This window comes from Pseudoliparis swirei, chromosome 13, assembly GCF_029220125.1.
Source record: "Pseudoliparis swirei isolate HS2019 ecotype Mariana Trench chromosome 13, NWPU_hadal_v1, whole genome shotgun sequence".
In the NCBI taxonomy this organism is placed as follows: Eukaryota; Metazoa; Chordata; class Actinopteri; order Perciformes; family Liparidae; genus Pseudoliparis; species Pseudoliparis swirei.
The window spans coordinates 5,501,762-5,513,876 of NC_079400.1; the positions used below are offsets into that span (position 1 = coordinate 5,501,762).

At 47.6% G+C, this 12,115-nt stretch overlaps 1 protein-coding gene across 5 annotated transcripts in view; it reads right to left on the reverse strand.

The window, feature by feature from the left end:
- LOC130203618 (zinc finger MIZ domain-containing protein 1-like) overlaps window positions 1–12,115 on the reverse strand; it is a 123,236-nt gene that overhangs the window by 41,992 nt on the left and 69,129 nt on the right. For all 5 annotated transcript variants that reach the window (XM_056429949.1, XM_056429948.1, XM_056429952.1 and 2 more), the window contains one exon: window positions 5,523–5,642. In XM_056429949.1, coding sequence (XP_056285924.1) covers window positions 5,523–5,591 — 69 coding nt within the window. In that variant the 5' untranslated portion in view covers window positions 5,592–5,642. The remainder of the gene's footprint in view (window positions 1–5,522; window positions 5,643–12,115) is intronic.

A 12,115-nucleotide genomic window follows, 5' to 3' on the forward strand; every position in this document is an offset into this window, starting at 1 on the left:
TCACTTTAAACAGAGAAGAGCAGGCACACCACACCATCCACTCTTCTGTGATCTTTTGCCATGGATAGATAATATGCGCGAGCCCTCGCAGTGCACTTGTACAAAGCAGGAACAAATGGACTCCCACTCACGGCATCAAAGGCAAATACAGAGGTTTAGCTTAAAGTGAACGGCGGCCGACTTAACAACGTCTGTGTGCGGTGATTTCACTGTCAGGGATGGAAGGAGAAGGAGGACGTGACAGCGATGCAGCCACTACCTCGCAGTGCTTTTTTCTTGTTTGCTCTTTAGGGGGCAGCAGAGGTCAGGATTTGATACGGCAGCTTTTCATATCAATTTACCAAAGCCTCCGTTTTTTGACGAGGGACGTATAAAAACCAGTCGAGTTTATTTCATGTTCCGTCAGAAGACGGTTTCTCGCTCGCCCTACATGTCTTTGTTTCGGGAGACTGGGACGAGACGTGGTGGGGTTGCTGAGCACGTCAATTCTACTGGTGGATGAAGTCTCCTGGAGATACACACACACACACACACACACACATCCACAGATGCTAAATTTAGACGAGTCTGGAAGCTAGACAACACGCGCAATCAGAGCACCAGGGATGGAAAGGGGGAGGAGGAAAGACATGTAGAAGAGAGGGTACAAAAAAAACAACCACTAAAAACACAGCACCGACACTTGGGCTTGAAGTGATTACTGTTCTTTGCACTCAGAACAATTGGTCCCACCAGTGTGGCTGTCACGCGGAGAGCTTGGCACTGCCACGCCACAGATGTTCCCCCTACCCCGGCCAAAACCCACCAATCAAACCTAAACTAGTGGCCAAGAGACCCCCCCCCTCTCTCTCCCCCACCCCGCCCGCCCCGTTCCCCCGTCCCCTGGGTGAGAATCAACCTCCAGCATTTACACTCCAGTAAAAGCTCGGCTCAGTTCGAGGGAAACAAAGACAGACGGGAACCGCAGCGTCCTGAGAATACATCTTTCTTCCGATACAATCGCCCTGTGTAGTCACGTCGGGTAACGACTTGATCTGCACATCTGCAGCTCGCCTGAATGTGACTGGCAAAGACTCCCTCGCCTTCCAAATCGCATCTTTTTTTTTTTCCTCGGGTTCTGCTGCTGTTGTTATTCAGCAACGCCCCAGAGCACTGAACACATATTAATGGAGACAATTAACCCCGGAAAGAACACAGTGGCAGACAAAAACAGCTGCATAGCCAGTGCAGCAGCAAAAAGGTTGTCTTGCCGTTTGTCATGAAATATTGACGCTTTCCGTTTTGAGGAAGTGCTCCTGCAGCGAGAGGAGAGTTCATAGCTCCAGACTGTCTGACAGAGAACTGGCTTCCCCACAGCGAGAGGAAAAATACTGCCTCTGAAATAGAGACCGGTGGTATCACGCAGCCCATCTTCCCCAAAGTGTTCGCAACGGTGCAATTCTAGGACGCGAGTGGAAAACAAACTGCCGCTGAGAAACTGTGTGTTTGGTGGTGAAGTCAGATAACTGTTTTTATGTCTCTTTTTTTCAAACATCCTGGTGTGTTTGGAGGATAAACAAGCAAACATATTTATTACAGCCGTTCAAAGTTGGAGATACGTTCCCTCGGGGTATTTAGCACCACCGGGAGACGACCGCTCGTTTCAATGTAATAACGTACAAACGCTGCTACTCATTCGCTGCTAATATCTCAGTGTCGGTTCATCTGCAACAATGTCCAAAAATAGTGAAAATGGCGATACATTCCCATGTTGTCATCAACACCCACTGTTTATTACCTTTGCATTGAAAATGCGGAAGGTTATGTTTTGATCGCTGTGTATTTATTTATTTATTTGTATGCGTGTTATTTGCATAACAAAAAAAGTTTTAAACCGAATCGCATGAAATTTGGTGGGATGATTGGTTATTATCCGGGGACCATTTGATTAGATTTTGGGATCGATCGGGTCAAAAGTCAAGGTCAAGGTCATGAAAATGTCAAAATCTTCTTTTTACCATAGCACGGTCAATTTTTATCATTTTATTATTAATTGGCATGCAACTAATGCCAACATTTTCATAATTCAATGCCCAATCTTGTGATATGCGAAGGTATGCGCTCTACCGAGTGCCCATTCTAGTTTAGTAAGTATTTTCCGACGCTAATGTCAAACAATGCAGGAGTTAACGAGACAGCCACTTTTTTCAAGCGTCACAATTAGTGTATCGGGGTGGACAATAACCATGTTTTCAATGTGTATTAACACGTTGGTCGAGTTATTCTTGAGAAATCACATTGTTGCCAATTTCACAACAGGACGGTAATTAAAAAATTGCCACTGTAATGATTTCTGATTTAACTTTCAACCCATGATTCAATCAGGCTGACAGATTCCAATTTCCTCCACTTTATCATCACGCTCAGCAGCAATTTATCATTTGAGCAACAAAATCAATTTGTTCCCCTGTCCGCCGCGCTGGCTGGGAGTATTCAGACAGACACGTCACATCTTCCAGAGAACAACAACACAATGGACGAGGCTTCATTTATATTCCTGCTCCCCTTCTAGATGCCAAATTTCAGCATGTGCACACTTTCAATTAAAGCAAACAGCTGGATTGGTTTACAATATTTCCTTAATTATTTTAATGGCTTGGATATTGGACAATAGGGAGCAGGGGAAGAAGATAGAGAGTTAATTGTTCTGATCTCCCCTGATGATCATCTTTGTGTGCGGGGAGGAGAATAGACGGCCGGCTGAATGGGCTCACTGCTAGTCTAATTGGCAGGACATAAATGGTATTTATTATGCGGGTCTTCCAAACCCTGATTGTCTGCGGCACAAAGCTGCCTCTATTAGCAGGGTGCTGGCTCTTACTGGTTGGTTTGAAATGACCCGACGCTTAACCATTTATTAGACGGACTGGAGGCCTCCTTGTTTGCCATGGATCTCTCTAATTGGCATGTTTACCCATGTGCTGCTTTCCCCCGGCCGCGCGAACATTGGGACGTGTTTGTTTAAATTTTTTGCCTGGCGGGGGTTAATACATTTAACCCTGCAACATTTGAATCGTTGACACTTTTGTGTGAGACGGATGCAAATCCCTTTTCGCGTTATCTCAACGTCCATAACAGAATAATTCATTAGCTATTAGCGACAGAGTGCATTCATAGAATCCAATTTCACCTCCCATGCGACGAGAGAAGGAGGGGATATTGACTATTTGATATCCCGCTGTGAAGAAGGTAACCAGACTGGAGACAGGGGGTGTTTACCTCTGCTCTACCTTATTACTTAAGGACATCAAAGCTTGGCTCTGCACACAGGGGCTTCCCTCGCTTTGCTCCCTAAACACCCACACCGCTCTATTCCACAGTAATAGCTGGGAACTCCCTGCCGAGGGTAAAAACAAGTTGCCACGTCCGCACTTGTGTTGAAGCGCAAGATACATCGTCCCGAAGGAGAACGCGGGAGGTGCATTTTTTTTTCTTCCGGGAGGTGGGCCTCGGCACGGAGCGCAAGAAACAAAACGGGGCCGTCGGTTAAGAAAGGAGATCAAAGGGGCGGGAGCCCTGTCGCCCGGGGTTACGCAAGTATGTCCGCTTCATCCTGCCAGAGATTCGTCCCATTACATTACATTACATGTCATTTAGCAGACGCTTTTATCCAAAGCGACTTCCAATAAGTGCATTTCAACCTAGAGTATAAACCAAGAACAACAAGAACACAGGAAGCAACACTTCCTCAACTCAGTCGAACCACAAAAGCACCACAATAAGTGCCATCCCAGTGCCACTGAAGTGCAAATCTGTGTTTTAATCCAGATATAGTCGGAAAAGATGTGTTTTCAGTCACAGGCGGAAGATGTAGAGACTTTCTGCTGTCCTGATGTCAGTGGGGAGCTCATTCCACCAGTAAACGGTGGGGAGAAGGCAACAAAAGGACTCGCTGGGAGTCAGCGGTGGCGGAGGGAGAAAGAAGGGTGACGACGGGGGAGGGGAGCCTGCGCTCTTTGAACCCAGTCAGTGACCTGAGTCACACCACAGTCCTGATAGTGAGACCGAGCAGATAAGTCACTTTACTGTGGCCAAACAGGAGGACTGTGGGGACTAGACTGTGCGGTCTGTGCACACACACACACTTAGACAAGGAAACCCAGAGTCTTCGCTCGGCTGCTGTCCTACTAGCCAATCAAATTCCCCCAAAGATAGAAATGAAAACCTGTTGCACTTCATGTCTCTGGGATGCAATTGTTTCTTTAAAAATAAAACAGTTTTAGCTTCATTTTTTTCTCCCAGGTGAGATAGCTGGAACACTCAATTTAAAAGATGAATTAAAAACTGGATTTGTGCGGACTAGAATTGTAGCACAGCTGACCTGAGGTTAGATGAAAGCTCAGCGAGCATCCACCTGCAGCATCTTGATTCTTCATTCTCCTTCAGAGAAAGTTATTACCGTCACTTCCTGCTGTGCCGAGCTTCCTCCTTGAGAATGACGAGGTCAGAGCCCAGATGCCAAATAGCAACGCTGTAATCTATGCTTACATAACAATACGTCCCGCGGCAGACTGAAACTAAGTAGAAGCAGCGATACAACAGTGTATTTCTTTTTACAGTTTGCCATCGTGCAGAAAGAAAGTGCTGCGATGAAATATCAATACTTTTACATTCGGTTGTTAGCCTGAAGGCAGTGCAGCATCATCAAGATGAATCATGGCATTTTCCAGAATGGCTTTTTATGTGACAGTTTCTCTCATGTCTTAAGATAGAATCTGAATATACTCAGATTAAAGGAACAGTTAAGACGTGAATGCAGTACTCAAAGTAGGACGTTTTCCAAAATGCAAACGCTAAAATAAGGAACCAGTACTTCAAGATTTACAATAACAATCTTCATGTACAGGGTTCGTACACATGTTGACCAGTGGATTTCCAGGACTTTTCCATGACTTTAAACCAAATTTCCATGACCAAACTGAAATCTCGGTGTGTACATGAACATTTTTTGAAAATGTAGAATTCAAACAATGAGAATTACAAAGCATACAATATACCTTAAATGAAACAAATGAATGAGAGACAATAGTTTGATTAAAAGAATAAACATTACTATACATGTTTATTCTTAGGAACACTTATATAAATGTTTATTCTTTTAATCAAACTATTATCCTTTATGTGCAAATCCATCCATTTGGACTTGGCGTATGCCGGCTTATAATTTGAGCGTCTTCCTTTCAAAAACATATGAATTATTTTAAACTCGACGTAAATGAACATGTGAATATAACAAATGTCCATGACTTTTCCAACACTTTTGTGATTTAAGTATTTTCCATGACTTTTCCAGGCCTGGAAATTACCATTTTAAAATTCCATGACTTTCCCAGGTTTTCCATGACCGTACGAACCCTGATGTAAATCTTATTGGTCACTTCCCACCTGTATCACATGTAATAGGTCGCATAAATGTGCCTAATGAGGCGATTGTGTCGAGCCCTCACATCAAATAAACCCGACAGCTGACACAACACTCTCACCTGTTTGATACACAGCAGACGGTCATTGGTCTGCTGTATGTGTCTGTCCATCGACGGAATCGAGTTCATGTTGATTGTCCCTTTTCGGCCACTACCTGCCAGCCATTAAACTGGAGCGTTCTGTAACAGAAACACACACACACACACACGTGTTAAAGCTTGCCTCCTCTCTTCAAAGCTGCCAATCCCATCACCACCAGGATATTGCAGTTCAGTGTGTACATATGTGTGTGCATGTGTCTCTGTGTGTGTGTGTGTGTGTGTGTGTGTGGGCTGTGAACTGGAGATATTGATTTGGCAGGTGACAAGCACCTCCGAGAGCCCAAAGGATGACATTCCTCTCAGCTCCTGTGACACCCTTAACAAGCCCTGGCAGTCGCCCCCAAACGCTGCAAGACACCTTCGGAGAGGACACAGTGGATGGCTTAGAGAGGATGTCTGACCATGTTTAAAGCACCTCAGGGAACAAAATGAACAGAGGTGGAGGGACACACACACACACACACACACACACACGTTTTGTAGAGCCCGGCCTCAGAAAACGGCATGAAACCCTTCCATTCCGGCCTGTGAGAACATTAACTTGGCATGTGTTTCTCTGTTTACATTACTTAGCCATTATGTAATCTTTGGTTCACAATTATCTGTACCCTGGGCTCAGACATGCGCTACATTTCATTTCTCCCTCCCCTCCCACCGCTCTCCAGCTACATAAGAGTTCCTCGAACAAAACCCCTTACAGCGCACTATTGATTTTGGAGCAGCAGCTTATGGAAAACCTCTTTCTCTCACTCTTTTTTTCCCTTTTTTTCCCCTCCAGAGGAATCATTTTTCACAGAAACTGCGGGGCTGTGATCCGACATGCTACATGACATTATCACAAGTTAAAAAGTATTACGAGCCACATTAAAGGTTATCAGCTTTGCCTGCGGGGGGTCTGATTTAATGCTGCTTTCAACATGAAATAAATATCACATTCAGGGTGTCGGCTGTAACTCACGAGTGACCTGCAGCGGAGGGGTGAGTGAAATAACATGCACTTGTTTGGGTGTTGGTGGAGGAGAGTGAATCCCTCCATCTTTACCGCCATCTTATTTTCCCTTCCCACTCCTCCTTTATCTTATCTCGTCTTAATCGTTCCTTTTTTTGCCACTGCAGGGCCGTCTCTTCCTGCGGCGCATCATCCCTCACTCAAACACTCGCCCCCATCACTCAGAGCCCTCCCACCCCACACGCCATCTTTCTCCATTACCATCACACACTGAGAAAATTTCTCTGCCCAAAGTACCGGTCAGATGAGAGAGAGAGAGAGGAGGAGGAGAGAGAAATAGAGAGGGAAAGGGAGAGAGAGAAGGCAGCATGCTGCGCCACACTGATAATGCTCACTTAGGGGTCTCTCGCTGGATTTAACGGTAGGGCCAGTAATCTACTCCACGAGACAGCTAAAGAGCTTTTATGCTCCCTATTGGAGCTGCTCATGCCTGTACTTGAGAGGAAAGAAGGGCACACGAGTGACTTCCTCTCCATAAATTAGACAGCTCATAAAGAGAAAGGAGCGCGCCGTCGGAGGAGCGCTCGTCCATTCCGACTGTCATCGCAGAAAGAAAGTATTTGTTTGTTCAAACTTGAGGGAGGACTTAGTCGGAGCCCTCTGTGACGTGGCGGGATTTTTTGGGGGGTAGTAACTGTGGTAAATCTAAAGGCATTTGCAAAACACGAGTCAACAAGCCGGATTCAATACATCCTGAATTCAAGATGGTACAAAGGTTAACAGTGAACCTATTATCAATAAGACGCAGTCAATGCGGATCCTCGAATGTATCGACACCACATCTACGAGTGTTTGTCAATGAAGACATTGTGTCACGCGCGAGAAGAAGCAACGCCCCGAGCGGCTCCAAATCCACATCCCTCTAGTGTTTGCTGCTATAGCACAGCCCGCTCTCTCCGTGCCAGCCGATAGCGAGCCGCTCCTCGGCTGAGGGCCCTGGACCATCGTGCCCCTCAGCCACCAGCAGGTGTCTCCCTGGCCCTTCAAAGGCCTGTCGAGTGGCACAAAGGAGGCAGAGCGGTGTTGCTTTAAGCCTTTACAAGCTCTACAAATCCTCGGCTGCTGCTTCCTAACAGGGCCCACTCAGCCCGGCACTGCCTGTCTGACCTTGTGGTTATTGATGAGGGAGTCGACCTGCTCTCTCCGTCTCTCTACCCTCCCGCCCTTCACTTCGCTCTCTCTCTCTCCCTCTTTTTTCTCTCTCTCCGTGTCATCCCTCTTAGCTCCAACAGTGAGTTAACACGAGGGGAAAGAAAGAGGTGGGCTGCCATTCACCGCCCCGGTTTTTTCTGTTAAACACACGTCGTAATGACACTCCTGACCTCCGCGCACTGGGGGAAAGCCCGGGTCCATATATTTACATGTATCGTCTTCCCCGGGATCATTTAAAAAGGAAAAAGTGTGAGACGGCAGTGTTGGGGAGTATTTTAAATTTTCTTGCTAATTAAACACTATTCCTTTGTTATATCTTTAATGACTAACAAGAGCCAAATTAAAGATTAAACCCGCGATGCTGTGGAGATATGACAACAGATGCAATTATGAAGCTTCCCTCAACTCACAGCCTTTTTTTCCCCTCCTAATTTCCAGATGTTATCATCTCGGCGCCCGTTACCTAATGTGAACCTTTCCCGTTTGCCGCGATTCCCGCCAGTCACACCGTAAAATCCTGCCGCACGCCTTGGAGGGGACAACGGTGGCGATGCATGCGTTACTCGAGCTTGATTTACTAAATTGCACGGCGGGCGTTTCACAACAAGTCGAGAGCTGCGGATTCCTGCACAACAAAAGAGATGTAGGGGGGGGGATTGAGGTGGGAGGGGAGGAGGGAGACCTGCTTTCCTTCCCTATTCAAGGGGGAGCTCAAATATATGTATTGAGTGGGAGCTGTAATAAAACGAAACGGGTGAGGAGATGCAGGCTGGGAACAAATATGAAAGGCAGTGGAGGATGGCGGCAAGGTGATGGAGCACCACCGGAGGATTGGATGAAATTATCTCTTTATAATCAGGGGGCTTCTGCATGGCTGCCTCCTCCATTGCCCAGTGACAGATGAGGCCTACCTCTTCAAATGGGCTTTTCACAGCCCACCTCTAGGGTAAAACAATGTTTCTCTTCTCCCCCCCCCAGTACCACCACTTCAAAAGCTTGGTTTCCACACGACACCCCGCAGAGGGCAGGATCGTCTCCCCTCGGGCACGGCCCATGTTCGTCACATTACGTGATCGTGTTACATAAGTGCACCTTGAAGAGGGCTGCGGCTTTAATTTGATGACAAAACTGTGGCGCGGCGGCGACTGGGAGACGGTGACGCTAAATAACGTGGAATGGAGACGCTGAAGCGGAACATCATCCCCAGTAAGTAAGAGAGATTGCTTTTTCGAACTGTCACAATCCAAACATTATTTCAGACGCCCCAAAACCCCGACCGTGCGTCCTCAAACGGAGTTTCTGGCCCGTTAATGTAACGTCGGCGAGTTGTGCGCCTCTGCTCCGCAGGATGAAAACAGTCTGAGGGGGAGAGGCGTCGACAATGATGAGCTTTATCCCGCCATCAACGCAGAACAAATGGATCACGAGCCCTCGCTGCTTTACACAGTCTCTCAGCTGAGCTGTCAAGGCACAGGGAAGTGGTAAACAGATTTAATTTATTCATATAAATGGCTCGTGAACCCAAACAGTGAGGCCACTCTATGAGCTGCTATGAGTGTATTACTAGCTTATTACAACTCGGGTCTTAAAAAGTATAGTCTTAAAAAGTATTTATTTTGTTGTAGCTGCTGTCAGGCTGCACAACAAACTGCAGTAGATCGCTGGAGATGCTGGCAAACTCAACACTTTACTCTGCACTTTACTTTGTTTTACCCTTGTATATTTAGTTTCCTCTGTATATTTAGTATTTTAGTTTTAGTTTTAGTATTTAGTATTTAGTATTGTTATTGTGTTTGGTGTTTTATTTTATTAATGCTCTAAGATGCCCCTGCTGCTGTGATCCTGAAATTTCCCGACTGTGGGACTAATAAAGGGTTATCTTATCTTATCTTATATATTTTTTTTCTCGATGTCAAGGAATAATCTGTTTGTGGAAAATGCAAAATAAAAAGTTATAAATTTTTCTTTTTTTAAAGTATCGGACGAAAAGTATTGTACAAAAGGCAGAGAGTCGGAGGTTGGCCACCATCCCGACCTCTTACACACACACACACACACACACACACACACACACACACACACACACACACACACACACACACACACACACACACACACACACACACACACACACACACACACACACACACACACACACACATTCTCACCTTCCCTTGAGTGCTGGACCTGCATCATGATACCATAACAACACCCTCAGTCCCTCCTAATGTGCTTTACAACAACACTACAGGCAGGGTGTTACACCTCAACAGAGCTGTGTGAAACACCCCCCTTAACCAACACACACACACACACACACACACACACACACACACACACACACACACACACACACACACACGCACACTAATCGAAAGCTCAAACTACTGCTGACACTATTAAAAGGGAACAAGGTGGCCGAAGCAGAGGAATCGGCATCTCTCTCGCACCTCGTGGCGACGCGCCGCTCAAGGTGATTGCGTCCCCGCGTGTCATCCATCGCGGCTGAACGAGGCAACACGGGGCTAATCTGCGCCATCATTGACTCGGACTCGACTGTTTGCCGCACTCGCTTGAGGGCAATACAGATGAGGGAGGAGGAGGATGAGGAGGAGGAGGAGGAACCAGCTATTCAGCCTCATGATATTAATGAGCTTTGATTCCGAGATACGTCTTGTTTTCTTTCCGACTGTCGTTCCGGCGTGAAAGCTCCCCTTTAATTAACCCGACGTTGTCGGGACGCCGTTTCCTTGCTCTGAGGGGAGGGGTGTTTAGTTTGGAGAGGGCAGATCTAGGACTCCAGGTGTCTGCCTGGTTCCTCCGTCTGGTACGTGGCCAGGCGGGCATGCGAGGACAAAGCTGTGTTTGTTCGATGGAGGGAAGAGCAGAGAGGATGGAGATGTGGACGAATCGGCGGCGCTTCCATTGTCGCTTTACAGAATGCGCCATAATCCTCGGCAGGCTCCATCGGGAGCTCACATGAGCTGCCTCCTGCCTGTCCCACCTCCCTGCTCTACCTCCCATCAGCCCTTCTCCATCACCTCCTCCTCCCTTCCCCCATTCCTCTACTGCACACACACACGGACACACGGCCACTCAAGTGCACACACACACACACACACACACACTCTCTCTCTCTCTCACCTCCCCACATGGCTCCTTAACAGGCTTGGGAATGGATTTCTTTTATTTAATGTGGTTTGGTCTGCAGCTCCAGCGGCAACCGTGTGCAAGGGTGGGCTCGCAGTTGTGCCACTCACTCTCTCACACACACACACACACACACACACACACACACACACACACACAGAAACACACTCATCCAAGGAGCCCTGCTGCGTTTGTCGCTGTTCACTGATCTCTCTCCCTCTTCCCCTCTGTCTTTCTCCATCTCCCATTCTCCCTCTCTGTCTCTCTCTCTCTCTCTCTCAGAGACCCACATTCACTCCCTCCCTTTCCTGCCCTCTCACTCTCTTTTTTTTCATTTTTTCATGACAGCTCACATAAGCAAGCCTCCTGGATTCCTGTGGGAGCCCCACGTTCAGTACACAGAGATTGTTCAGCCATCAGGCACATCTGCAGCGTGATTAGAAAGGCAAAGGGAGCATGGTGGTGGGGGGCAGGAGGGCGGGGTGGTTGAAACCCCCACCATCGCTGCTGCTGCTACCAGCAGAAGAAGAAGAAGAAGAAGAAGAAGAAGAAGAAGGAATCAGAGGGTTTGGCATCATGGAGGGGCCTAAGCAATATCTCCTCTCTAACCAAGTGTAACGTTTCAGCAAGTCTCCGAGGCCGGTCGCCGCCTGCGATATGAATACAAAAAGAAAAGAGAAAAAATGGACAAAGGCAGATGGGGGGCCAGCCTCTCTTCACCACCAAGCCCCCACCCACCCCCCAACTCGCCCGGGCTACCAGAGCAAGCAAGGGGAGAGAAGCGATTGTCCCACACGCAAACACGAGGAGCATCCCAGTGGTTTCTCCGTGTCCTGTTTGCTCTCTCCCGCCTCCTCCAAACAGCGACTCTTTTAATTTCCTTCCACCCTTGCGCTAATAGCATAGGAGGGGAGAGCGGGGCGGTGGAGGCAACACAGACGAGACACGTGACTGCGCGTCGCCCGCAAAGAGCCCCGCCGTCAGACAAAAAGAAGGGAGAAGCTGAGCACGGCGAAGCTAACAGCGAGCTGGCTGCTAGCCTCGTGCTCTCTGGCGCTCCACCAGACCCACAGCTCCCCGTCTCTGCTCCGCAATCCTCCGGGAATGTCGGAGGCATGTGATGATGCTGATGATTATGATGAAGACGACGAAGACGATGATGAAACCAGCGAGCCAAAGTGTAAACCCGCACTGACAAACAAAGCCGTCACAACAACCCTCAGCGCCCAGAAACACTTTG